Source organism: Phyllobates terribilis, unplaced genomic scaffold, assembly GCF_046119375.1.
Source record: "Phyllobates terribilis strain yellow unplaced genomic scaffold, ASM4611937v1 Scaffold_35__1_contigs__length_13245226, whole genome shotgun sequence".
NCBI lineage: Eukaryota > Metazoa > Chordata > Amphibia > Anura > Dendrobatidae > Phyllobates > Phyllobates terribilis.
The window spans coordinates 2,702,028-2,725,236 of NW_027362795.1; the positions used below are offsets into that span (position 1 = coordinate 2,702,028).

The following is a 23,209-nucleotide window of genomic DNA, read 5'->3' on the forward strand; positions in this document are numbered from 1 at the left end:
ATGAGCAAAGCAACAGAGTAGATAGTGCCAAACCTGTTCGTGGTGGCCATCTTTTGAGCTACCAAGTGACCACGATACTTTGTGTCTGCAAACTAATCCACCAAGATCAGCATTCAAACAGCTAAATGTCGCTCCTTTCCTTCTTAACCTGCCTTGTGCCCAGACAGTAGTGTACAACCGTATATAGGGTATTGTCGGAATAAAGAGAAGATGCAAAATAATTTGTAAGATCCATTTGTTTCCTATTATCCTTTGTGAAGAATTCCAAAGTTATCACCACATAAAGTGACACACATCAGATTTGAAAAAATGGGGCCTGATTAGGAACACAAAACTGGCTGTGGGAAGGGGTTAAATCAGGAGTATTTTGGGCACTAACTACTGCAGTCAAAAACTGAGTATAGACAACAACACATCTACTGAAATGACCAAACTCAACAGTCTTCATCAGTAAAAAATGAGTAACTAGTGGTGAAACTTCTCTGGGGTAATTAGAGTATGGTGCTCGGTGGCTCTTGGCAACCTAAACTATGGTAAGGGCAAATATTTTCTGTCAGATGAGTTTCAAGAAGAAATATGAGTTTTAAAAGAAATTGAAAAGTCAGGATAAAGGGAAACTCTGCTGTTATTGTACAGAAATTCACACTTGTCCCTCACTGGACATTTAATGTTGTAGATCATAAAAGTGAAGTTTGTCCAGAAAGACTGGACCTGGTCTTGTAGGGACCATATGAGCACATTCAGCAGCACAGAAGGGAGAGAAGGTAGATTCATCCAATAAGATATTAGGGATCTAGGAAGCCAACAGCATCATTACCCTCCGCTTTCTCTAACAGAACCATCATATTTTTCTTCAAGTGATTTTCTAACTTGTCAGCACATTCTACGTACGCTGTCATTTGGTTTTGTAGTTAATAATAATAATCTTTTTATTTATTTATTTTATTTTTTGTAGTTTACAGATCTGGGCAGGTAATGGTCAGCGAGGTGGATTGTTGAGGTTGTAAGTTCTATAGAAAAGGGCTTTCAATGTCCAAAATTATTTGAATAGTTTTTGGTGGAGGAGAATGTTGTTGTCTAGAGGCAAAATGGTGATCACACGACTGTAATACGGCCGGACTACACCACCGATAAAGCAACCACAGCCGGTGACTGAGATGAATCTGTGACTTCTGTGCATTTAGTGGTCACTACTCACCTGGGTAGTCATATGTAGGAATCTCCTCTTTACACCGCTCATCACCCCTCACATATGTCTCTGTAGTATTAATATGGGTCAGATCTTCACCCTGAAACAAATATTGTAAAAGTCACAGACAGATGGAGAAGTCCCATCTATGATCATCTCTAATCCTGCCATCTCCACTGTCCTCATTACACAAGTATAAAACATATAATACTGGTGGATAAAACAATACTGAACACAAGACCTTCACAGACGTCTACACATCATAGGGGAGATCTCATGATACCTTCTCTCCATCTACCTGATGATCCTGAGGAACATTGGGATCCTCTTGTTTACAGTCCTGCGGAAGAAGAGGACGGGGACATCTCTCTGGTGTTGTCCTCTTACTGGATAGATCTGGAGGAAACACATACAGGGACTGAATTCATGTTTTACATACAGATAATCATAGGCCGTGTGTATTTAGTCCTGTCTATTACCTGGTGATGTGAGGGGCTGGGGAACCTCCATCATGACGTCCTTGTACAGATCTTTGTGTCCTTCTAAATACTCCCACTCCTCCATGGAGAAATAGACAGCGACATCCTGACCCCTTATAGGAACCTGACACATACAATGATGGCGTCATCACCCCAATCCCTTCATAGCTTTACTGTATAATGTCCCAGCATTCCCAGCAGTGTCACCTCTCCAGTCAGCAGCTCAATCATCTTGTAGGTGAGTTCTAGGATCTTCTGGTCATTGATGTCCTCATGTATCAGGGGGTGAGGTGGAGGTCCTGTGATTGGGCTCAGGGGTCTTCCCCATCCCTCAGACACAGGGTCCTGACAGCGCTCACTAGAGGTCTTCTTCACTACTGTATAATCCTGGTTATGGAGAGACACATTAATAAATCTCACTCCAGACATTTCCAGAGTCCTCACCTCTCCAGTTCTGTCCATCTGTTATTCCCATAGATAAGAATAATGTAATGTGACGTCATCAGAATCTCTCACCTCTCCAGTAAGCCGGAAGAGGATCTCTAGGGTGAGGTGTAATATCCTCTCAGCCATCTTGTCTCTGTCCATATCCATGTTTGATGGGTAAATCAGGAAAATTCTCTTATATAGAAGATCTTCACTGAGAGAATCTGATATTGTAGAGACCTGAATGAGAAGATGATGAGCCGATGTAACATCATAAAAATCCTGCGTAATAATACAATTACTGGAGATAATAAGGGGAAATGTAGTCTCAAAGGCAACAGATAATGATGTCACAGTAGTTGAAGTGGGTTTATGGACCCCTAAACACTTCCCTAGTGTCCACAGCAATTGTCAAAAGCGGGAGGTGGCACTTGTGGATGGTATAGGACCCCCAGGGGGCACTCCTGTAGTTGTGGTGTCTGGGTGCAAGTTTGGAGTGCCCGTGATGTTTGTGCAATCACACGCAGCCAGACACGCAGGTGAACTTGTAAAATATAACAATTTTACTGAAGGAGGTAACGGGGTACAGTCTCTCTTGAAGGCAAAGGTTACAGTATTTTGTGCATATGAAAGTAATGGTTCTCTCCACATGAGACAAGCGAGGTTATGGCCTCTCAGGGCGGCTGGAGCAGAGTTCTCTTGACTTGCTAGTAGAGGAAATGCTATGCGCAGTCTAAGAAATATTACACTGATGGAGGGACCTTCACAGATTGGCTCTCCGTGGAAACACACTAAAGTCTGGGTGTGCTCACAGTTTTTAGCCCACCGTTCCCTTTCGCAGGGGGTAGTCGATGGTGTGGCAGCCACGTGGATCTGGTCCCGGCTAGAAGCAAACAGGATAACCAGCGTGCAGGAGAGCACACGAACAGCGGTATCTCTCCTGACTGGAAGAGCCTTGTGTTTTGTGAAGGAGATTATGTGGAGAAAAATGTCCCCCAGCGTGGACTGGCATGGAAACTCTTCTGTGAGAAATAGTGTCTGTCTCCTATATCTTCGTTAGGCAGCTTGAACCCCCCACTACTGATTTGTACCAGTGCTCAGTCAGTGTGCGAGCCCTGAGCTGAGAGACTCCTCCCAGCCGTGTCTATGGCAGCTTATTGTGAGGAGAATAATCACTTGCCTTTCATATACACATATTGGCCAGTAGATGGCAGGAAAGTCCAATTTACAATGCAATGTATTATATCCCCTAACTCACAGTGCCCACAGTGGAACAAGTCTACTATCACACTACAACTATCTCATTTAGCAGCAGTAGAACGGGTACCGGGATGCCACAGAAACATATGAGGAGATATATTATTTTACAGTATTTAGTTTTCTGCTTTACATCTAGTAATAAAACCTATACATTTTAGGCCACAGACAACAAGCAGTTTCTTCCTCGGAGTCTGTAGCTGATCACGTTTCTCATAGACTCATCTTCCATAAAGCCAATTCTCGTCTCATTTACCAACACTGTAATGGACATTATCAATACTGCAGGAGATTTTCATTACACGTGATATGAGGAATAACTACTTCATCATGAGGACATCTTCATCGTCTACTACGGCTCTAGAAACATATCTGGCCAGAGTTCTTCACTGACTACATCTCCATCGGCCATCTATATGAATGTTTCCCGTCTTCCCTGCACTGTAATCTTCTATCACGTTAGATCTCATGTCTGATTCACACACAGAAGTTTGAGGCTTTGACATATAGTAAAGTTTTTAATATTAAACAGAGTAGGACTATCCCTAATAGGTTCACCTTGCCATGGCTGGGATAGGTTTCATGCTATTTTTGATCAAAAACAGTATTCTTAAGAACCCTATTTTATTTAAATGCACTTTTGCTTTTTATTTATTTATTTACAGCAGGGTTTATGATCATTTTTCTTCTTGTATTTTTTTTTCTGATTTATGGCCATAGTAAACATACATTTATGTGCTGCATGTATACCAACTTAAACCAAGCTCAAATTCTTGTTTTTCTCATGGGCACCATAGTGGCAGGGTGGGCTGCCGCTATGGATGATACGCCTCTAACTATCCAACTATGATGTGGTAAAAATCTCTGAAAAGTCTGAATAGACTGTTAGAATTTGTATTATGGCAAGAAAAAAGCAGCACTTGAAACTCTCCCCAAGTGCAGTTGCAAAAACCATCAAGCGCTACAAAGAAACTGGCTCACATGAAGACCGCATAGGGAAAGGAAGACCAAGAGTCACCTCTGCTTCTGAGGATAAGTTTATCCCTGTCTGCAGCCTCAGAAATCGCAGGTTAACAGCAGCTCAGATTAGAGACCAGGTCAATGCCACACAGAGTTCTAGCAGCAGACACATCTCTTCAACAACTGTTAAGAGGAGACTTCGTGCAGCAGGCCTTCATGGTAAAACAGCTGCTAGGAAACCACTGCTTAGGACAGGCAACAAGCAGAAGAGACTTGTTTGGGCTAAAGAACACAAGGAATGGACATTAGACCAGTGGAAATCTATGCTTTGGTCTGATGAGTCCAAATTTGAGATCTTTGGTTCCCACCACCATGTCTTTGTGCGACGCAGAAAAGGTGAATGGATGGACTCTACATGCCTGGTTCCCACCATGAAGCATGGAGGAGGAGGTGTGATGGTGTGCTTTGCTGGTGACACTGTTGGGGATTTATTCAAAATTGAAGGCATACTGAACCAGCATGGCTACCACAGCATCTTGCAGCGGCATGCTATTCCATCCGGTTTGCGTTTAGTTGGACCATCATTTATTTTTCAACAGGACAATGACCCAGACACACCTCCAGGCTGTGTAAGGGCTATTTGACCAAGAAGGAGAGTGATGGGGTGCTATGCCAGATGACCTGGCCTCCACAATCACCAGACCTGAACCCAATCGAGATGGTTTGGGGTGAGCTCGACCGCAGAGTGAAGGCAAAAGGGCCAACAAGTGCCAAGCATCTCTGGGAACTCCTTCAAGATTGTTGGAAGACCATTTCCGGTGACTACCTCTTGAAGCTCATCAAGAGAATGCCAAGAGTGTGCAAAGCAGTCATCAAAGCAAAAGGTGGCTACTTTGAAGAACCTAGAATATAAGACATATTTTCAGTTGTTTCACACTTTTTTGTTAAGTATATAATTCCACATGTGTTAATTCATAGTTTTGATGCCTTCAGTGTGAATGTACAATTTTCATAGTCATGAAAATACAAAAAAAATCTTTAAATGAGGTGTGTCCAAACTTTTGGTCTGTACTGTATGTTCTTAAAACTAGCAAAATTACAAGCTGAATGGCTTGTTGTGGATGTATATAAATAGATGTAAACAATGATGCTGCTGAATAATTGGTACAGTCACTACCTAACCCTATCCCGCACCTAAACAAAGCTGATACTGCCTAGCTGCGGAGATTGGCACCCTCAACAATGGTGACCCCACTCACTGCTGGCTGTACCTCAGAAGCCCTTGTGATCCCTTGCTGTTTTTGTAAGTTTGCCCACTGACAAAGACATGAACAGTCTATAATTTTAAGGGTAGGTTAATTTTAACATTGAGAGAGAGACTATCCATATAAAATCAAGAAAATCACATTGTATAAATTAGATACATTTTCATTTTGCAGTAAGAAATAAGTATTTGATCCCCTACAAAAAAAAACACAAAGAACATAAAGTATACACCCTAAAATGTAACTGTTAATAGATATTTTAAAAGATAGTATCAATAAATCAAGGACAATAATCCAGATAAAAGTATGGGGGAGGGATAGCAGTGGGATAGCACAAATGGCATTCAAACTCACCCTATAGGCCCTTATTCAAATAGGTGTGTTCTGGATAAAGTATTGCGGCGCTTCCAGATAAGATCCAGTAGGTTTTTTCATCCAGAATTTATTTTTCATAAGAATATAAAATATAGAATAGCAAGATACAACGCGTTTCGGCTCATTGCAGAGTCTTCCTCAGGTAGAATTTTATAATCGTATATCTAGAGCTATCCTTCCTTAAATACCCCTCTAAACTGAAAAGGTGAAAGAGTGACTCGCCTGGTTCCTTAATCACGTTAATTTAACAAGTTTGTGCGAATAATTGGTGTGACAGTCTGAATTTGTATCTGCTCTAGTAAAAACAGTTAAAAAGTGCCAACATATTTAAAAATGTAAATAATATATATATAAAAAAAAATAAAAAAAAATAAAGAAAGGATCATACATATTCTATTCTATCATTTAAACCATCAGGATATAAACACCGCATACGATAAATCCAGAAAGATTCTTTTCTATTTAATATTTGAGTTCTATTCTGAGTGGAGGCTGGTGTATGTTCTACAGGAGTTATTTGTACTTGGAATTTCCCTCCGTGGGTATGCAATAAGTGACGTGATAGGCTGTGTGTTAAAAGTCCTATTTTAGCGTTATAGCGATGTCCAGTAAGGTGGTTTTGAAGTTTTCTAGTAGTACGACCTACATATTGTAGGCCGCATTTACAGGTGATAATGTATATAACATAGACTGTTTGACAAGAAAGATGTTGTTTAATTAAAAACTTTTCACCTGTACTGTAAGATATAATCTCCTTACAGCCATGTGTAATACATCTACAGCAACAGCAGAGTTTCTTTCTACATTTAAATACTCCCACTCCCACTGTTATAGCTGTATTAGTTCCTCTTTGTTCAAACTGAATAGGAATATTTTTAAGTCTGCTAGGAGCTATCAGATTCCGAATGGTTTTTCCCCTTCGAAAGGTACCGTATTTTTCGGACCATAAGACGTATTTTTTTCCTCCAAAAATTTGGAGGAAAATGGGGAGTGCGTCTTATAGTCAGAATGTTGTATATGGGTGTACAATGGGTGTATATTTATGTGGGGTGTGGGGGGGAGCGGTATCGGTGGAGGAGCCCGCTGCAGCCTACACTGTCCCCGCTGCTAAAGAAAATGAATATTCACTGCTCCCCACGCCCATGAGGCGTGGGGAGCACTGAGTATTCATGCTTCTTAATAGCGGTATACAGTGTAGCCGCGCTGCGGCTACTGCCGGCTATCTCCTGTGCCCGCTGTTAAAGGGCATGAATATTCAACCTCTCTCCATGCCTATGGGCGTGGGGAGGGGGTGAATATTCATGCCCTTTAATGAGCGTGCACAGGAGACAGCCGGCAGCAGCCGCAGCGCGGCTCCGCTGTGTGCCGGCTATGAAGGAGAGTGAAGTCACTGCTCCCCGCGCACACAGTCCTGGCGTGGGGAGCAGTGACTTCCGGCAGCTGATCTCTCCATGTGAGCCGCGCATGGCAGTGACATCATGCGTGGCTCACATGGAGAGATCAGTGCAGGCAGACCGGACGCAGCGCTGGAGGAGAGAAGAGAGGTGAGTAGGAGTGTTTATTTTTTTAAATGTGCAGCCTGATGGGGATTAGGGGGCCCATGCATACCAGGACAGGGATGAGGGGTGCCATGCATACCAGGACAGGGATGAGGGGTGCCATGCATACCAGGACAGGGATTAGGGGTGCCATGCATACCAGGACAGGGATGAGGGGTGCCATGCATACCAGGACAGGGATGAGGGGTGCCATGCATACCAGGACAGGGATGAGGGGTGCCATGCACACCAGGACAGGGATGAGGGGTGCCATGCATACCAGGATTGGGTATGATGGGTGCCATGCATACCAGGATTGGGTATGATGGGTGTCATGCATACCAGGATAGGTATGAAGGGTGCCATGCATACCAGGATGGAGGGATGCCAGGCATACTGTAGTGCCGGCGTCCCTGCCCTCTGCTAGGCAGGGACGCTGTTCCCCTCACCGCTCTGCTCCGTGCCCGGCGTCCCTCTCCCGCTCTGCCTGCAGCGCGCGCTCCTTCCCGGCCACTGTGCTTAGGGCGCGCGCGCGCGCTCTCCCTCCCTCTTAAAGGGGCCGCGCGCGCCGTCCTAAGGAGTCCCCGGCCAATGGCCGGAGGACTTTACCATATATAAGGCACCTCCTCCAAAATGGAGGTGCCCGAGCAATGTTGTTTGCACCTGTGTCTCACCTGTGCTTCAGCCCTCAGGTCCCGTTGCCAGTTTCCTGCCAGTTACCTGCCAGAATCCTGCCTGATTACTTGTTACCTGCCTGCTAGTTTGAGGTCCGACGGTCTGCCTTACTAATCCTGTCAGTCTGTCTAAGGACCAGCCTGCCCGCTCACCTGGGAGCGCACTTCAGCTACCTGCCTGCTTGCCTGAGGTCCGACGGTCTGCCTTCCAACTCCTGTCAGTCTGTCTATGGACCAGCTTGCCCGCTCACCTGGGAGCGCACATCTGCTACCTGCCTGCTAGCCTACCAGGAGGCTCCGCCGTCACGTGCTGTGACCACCTGCCTGTCCAGTGACTCCTGCCCGCTCACCTGGGAGCGCTCATCTGCTACCTGTCTGCTAGCCTACCTGGAGGCTCCGCCGTCACGTGCTGTGACCATCTGCCTGTCCAGAGACTTCTGCCCGCTCACCTGGGAGCGCTCATCTGCTACCTGTCTGCTTGCCTACCCGGAGGCTCTGCCGTCACGTGCTGTGACCACCCGCCTGTCCAGAAACTTCTGCCCGCTCACCTGGGAGCGCTCATCTGTTGCCTGTCTGCTGGTCTTCCTGGAGGCTCCGCCGTCACATGCTGTGACCACCCGTTCATCCAGAGACTCTCGCCTGCTCACTTGGGAGCTCACGTCTATCTTCAGCCGCCACAGGTCGTACCAACCCTATACCTAGAGACTGCCCCGGTCACTTGCCGTGACCACCAGCCCGTTCATCCAGAGACTGCCTCGGTCACTTGCCGTGACCTCCAGCCCGTTCACTCAGAGACTGTCCCGTTCACTCAGAGACTGTCCCGTTCACCTGCTGAGTCCTCCAGCCCGTCTTCCCTGGTTGCCACCCGCTCCCTTACAAGGACCGCCCCCTTGTATAGTAGCTCAGAGGTTCCGCCTCCCAGACCCGTTACACATACCAGGATGGGGATGGGGACCACATATAAAAGGAAGGGGGGCGGCATATATACCAGGATGGGGGATATTATCAGAATTGGGGGACATTACCCCTAAACCAGTGTCAGCAGAAGACCCCCTCCCCCTTAAAAGTGCATCATTACCACATTTTTTGCTTCAATTTTTATTTTTTTATTTTCCTCCTCTAAAACCTAAGTGCGTCTTATGGTCCGGTGCGTCTTATAGTCCGAAAAATACGGTAATCCCCGGATGGTCAGGTAGGGATTCTCTTAGGAGAGGATCTTGTTGCAGAATATGCCAATGTTTGCCAAGTATTTTTCTAATACTGGCATTTTCCTTATTAAAAGCTGTAATAAAATTAAATTTATATTTATTCTCTTGTGAGGAGATATCTATTTCTGGTTTTACCTAATTACTCATAGCCATAAGGCAATCCTTCTGTATTTTCTTCCTATTGATTTCATATGCTGCAGAAATTAGTTTATTCGGGTATTTTTTTATTTTAAAACCTGTCTATGAGGATTTTTGCTTGTGTATTATAATCCTCTAATAATGTATTATTTTTCCTTATATGTAGAAATTGGCTATAGGGAATATTTGTTTTCCATTTGTGAAAATGTGCACTGTTGAATTCCAGATATCCATTTGAATCTACTGGCTTAAAAAATGATTTTGTTATTATTGAGTTTTTTTAAAAACTGATTTCTAAGTCTAAAAAATTAATTTTATTTGTACTCATACTACATGAAAAATGAATACCCCATGTGTTATGATTCAGTTCATGAACAAGTTGTTCTGCCGTTTTCTGATCACCCTTCCACAGGATGACTAAGTCATCAATATACCTACAGTACAAAAAAACATCATTTATGTTATATTCATTATCACCTGTAAATGCGGCCTACAATATGTAGGTCGTACTACTAGAAAACTTCAAAACCGCCTTAGTGGACAATCGCTATAAGGCTAAAATAGGACTTTTAACTCACAGCCTATCACGTCACTTATTGCATACCCACGGATGGAAATTCCAAGTACAAATAACTCCTGTAGCACATATACCAACCTCCACTCAGAATAGAACTCAAATATTAAATAGAAAAGAATCCTTCTGGATTTATCGTATGCGGTGTTTACATCCAGATGGTTTAAATGATAGAATAGAAAATGTATGATCCTTTCTTTGTTATTTGTATTTTATTTTATATATATTATTTACATTTTCAAATATGTTGGCACTTTTTAACGGTTTTTACTAGAGCAGATACAAATTCAGACTGTCACACCAATTATTCGCACAAACTTGTTCAATTAACGTGATTAAGGAACCAGGCAGGTCACTCTTTCACCTTTTCAGTTTAGAGGTGTATTTAAGGAAGGGTAGTTCTAGATATATGATTATAAAATTATACCTGAGGAAGACTCTGCAATGACTCGAAACGCGTTGTATCTTGCTATTCTATATTTTATATTCTTTTGAAAAATAAATTCTGGATGAAAAAACCTACTGGATCTTATCTGGAAGCGCCGCAATACTTTAACCAGAACACACCTATTTGGTTAACTGCCTTAACAGGATCTTCCTATATGGTAGCCTGATTCTTCTGGTAAAGCGTGCTGCATGCCAAATAAAGACTCCATAAGCCTCAAAAGTTCTATTGGTATGTGAATTTCAAGACTTCTGCAAGGATATTCCTATATGGAGACCTGATTTTCCTGGCAAAGTGTGCTACAAGCCAAATGAAGACTCTGTAAGTCACAGGAGTCATATCACTATCTAATGCTTAATCTCAAGACTTCTGCAAGGTGAGCAGTATTCAGTTACCCCACCTTTTACTACTTTTTTGAGTAATATTGCACTTTACAGACATAAAAAACAAAAACAAAAACCAAAAGGCATCCCAATAACAGGAGACCAAACAGTCGTATCATAAAAAATTAATATGCTGTAAACGTAGAAAAAAAACATGCATCAGTTACGATCAGGAGGGTATAGGATATCAGTAGTGCTCCATAAATATAATCAAAATAACTTATTGCAAAAACATCACCATCAATCAGTGTCAGTATGTCCCACAATATCAATATTATAGTTGCTCTATCTATAAATTTCTTACTGGAAAACTATAGGTCAAATTTCTTACTGGATCACCATAGGTCATAAAGAAAATTTGAGATAGCCAACTTTTAATGCGTCTCAATTATTACAAACAGTGACCGAACGATACCTGTAGATCACTCAAACAGTCATATAGTGGCCACCAGTATTCACCAGTGTTCTCAATAAATTCATGTCACAACCATCATATATTAACAAACTGCTAAATTGCAGACTTATCTGATGCCAGTTGGTTCATAATCCCAATATATGTCAAAGTCCCAGTTGGGGCTCATCAGGGGACAGTCACAGGAGTACACCATAATAGATCGGGCTGAATGGAAAAATGAGTATGTCCCATCTGGTGAGTCACCATGCCAGGAGACCCGGCGACTCATCAGTCTTAATAAACCCCCTGTATTAGGTTAGAGCTGAAACAGCTGTTAACTGTGTCCGGCGCAGGTGGAAGGTCTCCGTCGCGAGGTACCACTGGAAAGCTGAGTGCGTTCCAGCAGAAACTAACCGCTTGTAGCTTTTGCATGCGGCAATGGAAAAAACGTCACTTCCGCAGCGCGATCTCGGTGAACCGCAAATGCGTGTCACCAGTACTTCCGCCCGCGGCAAACAAAAGACGTCACTTCCGCCGCGCGATCTCAGTGGAATGCAAATGCGTGCCACCAGTACTCAAATAGGGACCGCTATCCCAAGAAAGGATGAGGTACATTACATTGAAAGCTATACCAAACGCTGAAAAGAAAACAAATTATAACACCCCAAATGAGAGTCAAATAAAGTCACAATACTAAACATAAGAATGTTCTTTGAGAAATAACTGGTAAATAGTGTATATAATAGCAACGGTCACTAAAACAAAAGGGGGGAATTTAAGGGACATATCATGAATGGTCATGGAGATATATATTGTAAGCCCAGTACGCCGTATGTCATAAAGAAACTTTTTCAAAGATACAGTACTGTGCAAATTAATTGGGACAAAGCAAAAAAACACATTGAGTTTTTAATAAGAAAATGTTATAATGCACTGTTACATACTAATTTTAGTAAGAAATATGTCGTCCTTTAGCAGATATGAGATTTTCAATGTGTTTTGGCATTGATTCTACCAAATTTTTGCGTAAATTCTTCAATTCTTCATCATGGAACAACACTTGTATGGCACTGTTTATCATGCGTACTTTGGTTGTACAGTCCATTTTGCCAAGACGTCTTTTCACAATGCTCCACAAATTTTCTATAGGATTTAAGTCTGGTGAATTGCCAGGCCAGTCTAGCACTTTTACTTTATTTTCTTCCAGGAATTTCTTCACACACTTGGAATTGTGGCATGGAGCCAAATCTTGTTGGAATGTCCCTTCAAATTTACGTATGAATGGCACAATAAAACGTTTTAAAACGACTATGTATTGGATGAATTCATCATACCATCAACAGGAAATAAGCTCCCTGTACCATCAGCTGTAAAAAAGCCCCAAAACATATGTTCAAAGCAGTTAAAACTGGTTTGAATCACTGACTGGTAACCAACTGACGATTTTACTTAAAAAATGCTTTGTCCCAATTAATTTGCACAGCACTGTATTAGAGACTAACAGAAGTTATCTGTAGTCTAATTTTCTTTATGACCTATAGTTTTCCAGTAAGAAATTTATAGATAGGGATATAGGGTTTTCCTCTATTTCCATCTGATCACAACTATAATATTGATATTGTGGGACATACTGACACTGATTGATGGTGATGTTTTTGCAATAAGTTATTTTGATTATATTTATGGAGAACTACCGATATCCTATACCCACCTGATCATAACTGATGCATGTTTTTTTCTACGTTTACAGCACATTAATTTTTATGAAATGACGGTTTGGTCTCCTATTATTGGGATGCCTTTGGTTTTTGTTTTTTATGTCTGTATAGGGGTACTTTAGGGACAGGTAAGGGACAGCCTCCGTGGAGCGGGGACACATTAGGGTGATTACTCCGCTGTCAGGTAGGGCATTCCTCCCTTAGGGCCCTATAGGGCGAGTTTGAATGCCATTTGTGCTATCCCACTGCTATCCCTCCCCCATACTTTTATCTGATTATCCTTGATTTATTGATACTATCTTTTAAAATATCTATTAAGAGTTACATTTTAGGGTGTATACTATATGTTCTTTGTGTTTTTTTGAATTTCTGATACACCTATGCTATAATATTTGAGCCTTTCGGTTATTGGTTGTTTTGATCCCCTACAAACCAATATGAGTTCTGGCTCCTACAGACCAGTTAGACGCTCCTAATCAACTCGTTACCTGCATTAAATACAGCTTTCTTACATAGTCACCTGTATAAAAGACTCCTGTCCACAGACTCAATTAATCAGTCAGACTCTAACCTCTACAACATGGGCAAAACCAAAGAGCCGTCTAAGGATGTCAGGGACAAGATCATAGACCTGCACAAAGCTAGAATGGGCTACAAAACCATAAGTAAGACGCTGGGTGAGAAAGAGACAACTGTTGGTGCAACAGTAAGAAAATGGAAGAAATACAAAATGACTGTCAATCGACATCTATCTGGGGCACCATTCAAAATCTAACCTCGTGAGGTATCCCTGATCATGAGGAAGGTGAGAGATCAGCCTAAAACTACACAGGGGAACTTGTTAATGATCTCAAGGCAGCTGGGACCACAGTCACCAACAAAACCATTGGTAACACATTACACCTTAAAGGCTTAAAAAATCCAGCAGTGCCCATAAGGTCCCCCTGATCAAGAAGGCACACGGCAAACTTCAGACAGGCCTGCACAATGAACACCTGGATGATTCTGCGAGTTATTGGGACAAGGTGCTGTGGTCAGATGAGACAAAAATTGAGCTCTTTGGCATTAACTCAACTCGCCGTGTTTGGAGGAAGAGAAATGCTGCCTATGACCCAAAGAACACCGTCCCCACTGTCAAGCATGGAGGTGGAAACATTATGTTTTGGGGGTGTTTCTCTGCTAAGGGCGCAGGACTACTTCACTGCATCAATGGGAGAATGGATGGAGAAATGTGCAGTAAAATCCTGAGTGACAACCTCCTTCCCTCCGCCAGGATATTAAAAATGGGTCATGGCTGGGTCTTCCATTAAGACAATGACCCAAAACATACAGCCAAGGCAACAAAGGAGTGGCTCAAAAAGAAGCACATTAAGGTCATGGAGTTGCCAAGCCAGTCTCCAGACCTTAATCTCATAGAAAACTTATGGAGGGAGTTGAAGCTTCGAGTTGCCAAGCGACAGCCTCAAAATCTGAATGATTTAGAGATGATCTGCAAGGAGGAGTGGACCAAAATTCCTCCTTACATGTGCACAACCCTCATCATCAACTACAAAAAACGTCTGACTGCTGTGCTTTCCAACAAGGGTTTTGCCACCAAGTGTTGTTTGCCAGAGGAATCAAATACTTATTTGTCACTGCAAAATTAAAATAAATTTATCTAATTTATATAATGTGATTTTCTTGATTTTTTTTTTGGATATTCTATCTCTCAATGTTAAAATTAACCTACCCTTAAAATTACAGATTGTTCATGTCTTTGTCAGTGGGCAAACTTACAAAAACAGCAAGGGATCAAATAATTATTTCCTTCTCTGTATGCATGTTTTTCCTCAATATCTGAAATGAAATCAGAATAAACCTTTCCTGTTTTAGGTCAATTAGTATTACCATAATATTTAATATTTGTCAAATGCCAGAATAATGAGAGAATGTTTTAAGGCATATTTATTACTTACTGCAAAGTCAAAAGTTTACATACACTAAGATTACTATGCCTTTAAACAATTTTGGACTGCCCATATGATCATATTGTTACGGGTCCAGGTGGTGGAACCTCTGTGCTGAGATACGAGGAGGGACCAGAGAGGCGTAACTAAGTGCCTACCCAGACCGACCCTGGCTACACGGTGGCTTAATCGACTCCGTGAACCAAGGAGGGACCGGGAAGGTGGACCAGGTGCCACACTGGGACCGACCTCGAGGGAGAGCAGGCGACTCCCACGGGACTGATAGCCAAAGCCGACAGGCACGACAGAAGAGCACGGCTGATATACAATGCAGGTAAATGGGCAGGCTTGGCTGGCAGACTGACAGGCGGACACGGCTGATAGGCAGGCAGCACTGGGATCTGAGGGCTGGAGAGAGTGTTTAGAACACAAACCACAACTTTGCACAGGCACGTCCGTTTTGGAGGAGGTGCCCTAAATAGGGGCAGTCCTCTGGCCATTGGCCGGTGACTTTTTAGGACGGGGCACGCGGCCCCTTTCCGAGGGAGGGAGCGCGCGGGCCCTAAGTACAGTGCCCGGGGATATGTGCGCGGGGCACGCACCCTGGGAAGACGCTGCAGTGAGACAAGAGGATGTAGCAGGGGACACCGGACCGTAGCCGCGGTGGTGAGTGGATCGACGTCTCTACCGAGCAGGAACCAGAGACACCGATGCTACATATATCATGTGTTTGGAAGCTTCCGATAGGTTTTTTGGCAACATCTTAGTTATTTAGAGACACATCTGTGGATGTATGTTAATGCACACCTGAAACACACTGCTTCTTTGTGTAGCATCATGGGAAAGTCTAAAGAAATCAGCCAAGATATCAGGAAGAGAATTGTGGACTTGCACAAGTCCAGCTCATCCTTGGGTACAATTTCAAGATACCCGAGGGTGCCTCGTTCATCTGTACAAACAAATATACGCAAGTACAAACAAGATGGGAATGTCCAGCCATCATACCGCTCAGGAAGTAGGCGGGTTCTGTGTCCCAGAGATGAACGTGCTTTTGGTCCGATATGTGCATATCAACCCAAGGACAAAAGCAAGAGACCTTGTGAAGATGATGGCGGAAGCTGGTGAGACTGTGTCAATATCCACAGTGAAACGAGTGCTGTATCAACATGGGCTGAAAGGCCACTCTGCCAGGAAGAAGCCATTACTCCAAAAGAAACATAAAAAAGCCAGATTAATGTTGGCAAATGCACACAGGAACAAAGACCTTCATTTTTGGAGGCATGTCCTGTGGTTTGATTAAACTAAAATTTTGGGCATAATTACCATTGTTACATTTGGAGGAAAAAAGGGAGAAGCTTGGAAGCCTAAGAACACCATCCCAACTGTGAAACACGGGAGTGACAGCATCATGTTGTGGAGTTGTTTTGCTGCAGGATGGACTGATGCACATCACAAAATAGATGGCATCATGAGAACAAAATATAATTTGACAATACTGAAGCAACATCTCAAGACATTAGCCAGGAAGTTAAAGCTTGGGCGAAAAAGGGTCTTCCAAATGGACAATGACCCGAAGCATACTGCCAAAATGGTAACAAAGTGGCTGCCAAAGTCAATGTTTTGGAGTAGCCATCACAAACCCTGATCTCAATCCTATTGAAAATTTATGGGTAAAGCTGAAAAGGCAGGTGCGAGCAAGGCGGTCTACAAATCTGGATCAGTTACACCAGTTTTGTATTGAGGAAAGGGCCCAAATTCCAACCGAACTATTGTGAGAAGCTTGTGGAAGGATATCCCAAATGCTTGACCCAAATCATTCAGTTTAACCCCTATACCCTCCAGAGTGGTTTGCACGTTAATGACCAGGCCAATTTTTACAATTCTGACCACTGTCACTTTATGAGGTAAGAACTCCCTGATTCCGAGATTGTTTTTTCATGACATATTGTACTTCATGAAAGTGGTAACATTTCTTCTATATCACTTGTGTTTATTTGTGAAAAAAAATGGAAATTTGGGGAAAGTTTTGAAAATTTCACAATTTTCAAACTTTGAATTTTCATGCCCTTACATCAGAGCAGGGGCGTACATAGAAGTCATGGGGCCCCATAGCAGAAGCTCTAATTGGGCCCCCCCCCTCTACAAAAAAAAAAAATATTTGTCTGCGTCACAGAAGAGCAGATCTCATAACTTTCCAGCCTTTACATAGTAATTTACCTCCTTCTGAAGTCGTAGATTCCTCCTTCATTGCCCCCATAAAGTATGATGCCAACAAAAGTGCCCCCCAAACAGTATGATACCCCTATGATGAATTCCTCCACATGCACAGTATAATGACACTATTGTACCCCACTTCAACTCCCACGGCAAAGTATGGTGACCCTAACACAGTATAATCCCCCAACTGTGAACCCCACAGAGTCCTCCATACACTATCATGGCCCCACACAGCCCTCCAAACAGTATAATGGCCCCCACACAGCCCTCCAAACAGTATAATGACCCCACACAAACATTCACACTGTATAATTGCTTTCATACAGTATAATGGCCCCCCACATAGCCCTCAAAATATTATAATGGCCCCACATAGCCTTCCATATAGTATAATGCACCACCAATAATCTTCCATATAGTAAAATGCACCCCCATAATCCTCCATATAGTATAATGCTCCCCCCATAAACCTCCATATAGTATAATGCACCCCCCAGAATCCTCCATATAGTATAATGAACTTCCCATGGTCCTCCATAGAATATAATGCACTCCCCATAGTCCTCCATACAGTATATTACACACCCCATAGGGTAAAATGCAGCCCCCATATAGTATAATGCACGCCACAGTCCTGCAGTATTATGGGCACCACGTACTCACTGATTTTAAAATACCAAATATTGTAAATAAGCCGACCCGAATATAAGCCGAGGCCCCTAATTTTACCACATAAAAATGGGAAAACCTATTGACTTGAGTATACACCTAGGGTGGGAAATGCAGCAGCTACTGGTAAATTTCCCCATCCTGGTATGTGTGGCCTCCTCAATCCCTCAATCCTGGTATGTGTGGCCTCCTCAATCCCCCAATCCTGGTATGTGTGGCCTCCTCAATCCCCCAATCCTGGTATGTGTGGCCTCCTCAATCCCCCAATCCTGGTATGTGTGGCCTCCTCAATCCAAGTATCCTGGTATGTGTGGCCCCCTCAATCCCCCATTCCTGGTATGTGTGGCCTCCTCAATCCCCCATTCCTGGTATGTGTGGCCTCCTCAATCCAAGTATCCTGGTATGTGTGGCCTCCTCAATCCCTCATTCCTGGTATGTGTGGCCTCCTCAATCCCTCATTCCTGGTATGTGTGGCCTCCTCAACCCCCCAATCACTGCACACAAAACAATAAACACTTATACTCACCTTCCTTCCCTCACCTCTGCTCCAGCGCTGCATCCTGTCTGCTGCAGGTCATGTCGGCATCTGAGCAGCGCGCGCTCTCAGAAGCCGAGGTGAGCTGCTGCCAGCACATTCACTCCTCTCCACTGACAGCAGGAGATGCGGCTCAGCGCTCCTCCGTGCCCGCTACTAAAGAGAATGAATATTCCGTCTTCTCCTCGCCTATGGGAGTGGAGAAGAGGGAATATTCATGGCCCTTTAGCAGCGGGGACACGTGGTGGCTGCAGCATGTGCACCGCTCCTCCACTGCGCAACCCGCTCCTCTGCCACTGCAACCTCTTACTCACCTATCCTCCTCGTTCCCATGCTGTTTGGGGCCCTCACGGCCCCCTCCGGCCACGGGCCCCATAGCAGTGGCGTGGTCTGCCCCCATTGGCGGTACACCACTGCATCAGAGAGATATGTTACACAAAATAGTTAATAAATAACATTTCCCATATGTCTACTTAACATCAGCACAATATTGGAAACAATTTTTTTTTTTCTTAGGGAGCTATAAGGGTTAAAAGTTGACCAGCGATTTCTCATTTTTACAACAAAATTTACAAAACCATTTTTTTAGGGGCCACATCACATTTGAAGTCACTTTGAAGGGTCTTTATGACAGAAAATACCCAAAAGTGACACCATTCTAAAAACTGCACCCCTCAAGATGCTCAAAACCACATTCAAGAACTTTATTAACCCTTCATGTGCTTCACAGCAATTAATTGAACGTGAAAGGAAAAAATGAACATTTAACTCTTTTTCACTAAAATTTTAGTTTAACCCCCAATTTTTTTTTATTTTCACAAGTGTACCAGGAGAAATTGGAAACCAAAAGTTATTGTGCAATTTCTCCCAAGTACGCTGATACCCCATGTGTTGGAGAAAACTACTGTTTGGGTGCACTGCAGGGCTCGGAAGGGAAGGAGTGACGCTTTGGAATGCAGACTTTGTTGGAATTGTCTGAGGGCGTCATGTCACGTTCTCAGAGCCCCTGATGTGCCTAAACAGTGGAAATGGCCAACAAGTGCCCCCTTTTGGAACGGATACCCGATTTGTGAATCTTATAATGTAGTGTCATACGTCAGTTGTGTAGGACAACCTGACGAACACTACACAACTGATGTATGACAAACTGGCGAACACTATGTTAGTTGTGTAGTGTTCGTCAGGTTGTCATACGTCAGAAATTAATTTAGTAGTCCATGGAACTATGGTACCTTTTGAAGCATTCTTTCATGCACAGGCCAGGTTTGTCGGGGAAGGTGTCACATTGATAAATGGTGTCCTGGCGTATTCACCTTTTATAAACACACTCGGCACTTCTTTTGTGACTTCCCTCACAGCGGAAAAAAAGGTATCTGCCCCGGGAAATGCTGGTCTGGTACAATTCGAGGACCTTCAGTTCCGGAAGTACTGGGGCACGCTCCGTCACCAGTGCAAAATATCAGGGCCTTGATAACTACCTCCTGGAACTGAAGGTACAACGTAGAAGTCTGGCCTGCACATTGTGACAGAAGGAAAGCGTTGTGCATTGCCATCTGTATAATGTGCACGGCCAACTTCTTGTACCACACCTTGGCCTTTCTTAAAGCACTACTGTACGGCTGGAGGACTTGATCAGAGAGATCAACTCCCCCCCATGTACTTGTTGTACCCCACTACACAGTCTGGTTTGACGACCTGTGTAGTGGAAACTTGTACAATGCTGACGGTGCTGCCATCACCATGTATGGTGGTCAAGAAAAGGACATCCCTCTTGTCCTTGACCACCAGAGGTTGATCGCTACATTGGGAACTGCTCTCACCCCTTCTGAGCAGCTTCCCAATTAGCATCTTTGGGAGGCCTCTCTATTTTTGCAGACAGTATTGGAGGCTGCGGTACGTCGCGCAGAGAGGGACTTGAAGAGAGGGACACTGGTATAAAAGTTATCCACGCACAAGTGATAACCTTTATCCAGCAGTGGGTGCACCAAGTCCCACACGATTTTCCCACTCACTCCCAGAACAGGGGGGCATTCAGGGGATTCAATCCGGCAGTCCTTCCGTTCATAAACTCTAAACTTGTGAGTGTACCCTGAGGTACTCTCACAAAGTTTATACAGCTTGATTCCGTACTTGGCCTTCTTACTGGGCAGGTACTTCCGGAATCCAAGCCGCTCCATAAAAGCCATTAAGGACTCATCCACGCAGATGTCCCTTTGGGGCACGTACACTTCAGCAAACTTGTTGTTGAAGTGGACGATGACCGATCGAACTTTGAAAAGATGATCAAAGTTCGGGTCATTGCGTGCCGGACACCTTGCATTATCGATGTAATGCAAGAACTTGTGGATGGCCTGAAAACGTTTCCGGGTCATGACCATTTGTAACACTGGAGTGTTATACAAAACGTCAACACTTCAATATCGCCAAAGTTCTGGCTTCTTCAGGATCCCCATATGAAGGACCAGGCCCCAAAACGTCATTATTTCTACTGCGTCTACAGGAGACCAGTTAGAAAATGATGAAGAGGGGTTTTGTTCCAAAAATTGATGAGTGTATAAATTAGTTTGGCCCACAAAGAGGTTTACAAAATCCTCAAAGAAAAAGTCTTTGAAAAAGTCTAGCTCTGTGAGGCTGGTGGTGTCAAACTTGATTCCTGATTCCGCCACAAAATCAGGAATCAGTGGCTCATAATTTTTGGAGGCCGAGGTCCACATGGGGTCAGTAGTGGGGGGGGGGGCACTGGTTCATCTTTTCTCCTGGGGCGTCTGAGTGGCGGTACAGCAGAACCTGAAGGACTCCCGCTTTCCCGACTCCATGTTTTAAAATTGTGAGTAAAGAATAAAGGATCTTCATATTCAATGGCTTGCTGGAGTGCCATAATCTATCTGATAACAGGATATCAAAGGAAAAATCTTTCTTTGGGCAGAGCACCTGCTGATTAGCGATCCCTGGCTATTTGTGACTGACGCTCACTGGACTGCACAAAGGTATGCGATTGGAATAAGTGCTGGTTTTTCATTTTCTATTTATTTGACCTGAGAAGGAAGAGGAGGATGACGAGGAGTCAGAAAAATAAAGAAAGGTGGGATCCTCGCCCTCGCTGTCAGTGTCGGAGGCAAGAAAAGGGTATGCCTCCTCCACTGAATAGTGAGTTTGGGATGAGCGGGACATTTTTTTTTTAGTTATGTATGTGGTGCCTGTGTGTCAGTACTTTATTTAGAGCGTGTGTATGTGTGTCAGTGCGCTTGGTGTGAACTTTTTTTTCTGAAAAAAAAAAAGAGAAAAAAGGAACTACCGTAGGTGGTGCAAACAGCGAGCACGAGTGTGGATCGGTGAACTATGTCACCAATCAACTCTCGGCAGCTGCTGGGTGTGCGCGCGGATGTGGTGCAAAGGACGAGGTTGTGTAAAACACCGAGCACGAGTGCTGATCAGTGATCTGTGGTCACTGATCAGCGCTCGGCCGCTGCAGGAAGCGCAAAAAAAAACAAAAACGGACAACAGTCGAGCGATGAAGTGATGATCAGCACTTGGTGGCAGAAAGGGGGATGGGAAGGGCGAGAGGGGGATTGGGGTGGATGAGAAGGGATCAAAAAATCCTACTTACAGTTGTCGACTTTCAGATGTCGTCTATCAGATGTCTTCTGGAGCAGGAGCGGCGATTGTGGTGTCACAGGCTTCTGTGGCCCAGCACGGCGCAAAATCGGACAGCGCGACCGCCCTCTAGAAAAGAAAAAAGGTTAGTTGAAAAAAAGGCAAAGTAGCGAGCACAAGTGCTGATCAGTGATTTGCGTCACCGATCAACTCTCGGTGGCTGCTGGATGCACGCACGGAGGTGGTACAAAGTGAGGGGAGGGGGGCAGAGAAAGAATTGACAGGGATGAAAAAAATGAATTGAAAAGCAGCGAGCACGACATTGATCAGTGACGTAGTCACGGGTCAGCGCTCAGCCGCTGCAGAAGGCACAAAAAATTAAAAAACTGGGGGCAGGGTGGGTAAAAAGGGGGAGGGGGGTTGGGGTGGATGAGGGGAGAACAGGGATGGACTTACCAAAGTCTTCTCTGTTCTTCTTTCAGCAGCAGGTTCTGGAGCAAGATCTGCAGCAGCAGGAGACCCAGGACGCAGGAGACCGCAGCAGGACGCCGGAGCAGCAGCAACTGGAGCACGTGAGAAGGTCTTGTGGTGTCACAGGTGCTCCTGTGGTAACACAAGGCCCAGCACAGAGGTGATCAAACGTGACCGCTCTGTATGTCACCAGCCGGTCACCTCCCGGTCAGGCACTCTGGTTGGCGCGATCGATGATGACATTGATCGCACCAATCAGAGATGGCTAAGGCTTGGGCAGCATCACAGGGGGTCACAGGGAGGCGACAGGCAGGTGACAAGCCGGTCACCGCCCTGTGACCGCCTTGTCACCTGTGTTCAGGTACTCTGATTGAAGCGATCGAGGTCATCATCGATCGCTCCAATCAGAGCGCTCTGGGGCCTCAGCTGACATCACAAGGGGTCATGGGGCGGTGACAGGTAGATCACAAGCCGGTCACCGCGCAGTCGCGGTATGATCGGTGCGATCGATGTGACTGGCGATCACACCGATCATAGCGGGTTGGGGAGAGGGCTGGGGTCTCTTAGCAACAGCCTAGGATCGATGCTCTTATGAGCACCGATCCTAGGCTGCACATCACTGTTTCCAGCAATCTGATTGCCGGAAACCGTGAGAAATGCTGTGATTGGCTGTTCAATTCTGAACAGCCAATCACAGCAATCCTGTGTGTGTGGGTGAGGCGGCGCAAACAACCTGGGATGACGGCGCCATCTA

At 44.3% G+C, this 23,209-nt stretch overlaps 1 protein-coding gene across 1 annotated transcript in view; it reads right to left on the reverse strand.

Annotated features, from left to right (window-relative positions):
- LOC141182586 (uncharacterized) overlaps positions 1 to 23,209 on the reverse strand; it is a 162,563-nt gene that overhangs the window by 134,595 nt on the left and 4,759 nt on the right. The window contains exon 2 of the mRNA XM_073660739.1: positions 2,185 to 2,334. Coding sequence (XP_073516840.1) covers positions 2,185 to 2,262 — 78 coding nt within the window. The 5' untranslated portion in view covers positions 2,263 to 2,334. The remainder of the gene's footprint in view (positions 1 to 2,184; positions 2,335 to 23,209) is intronic.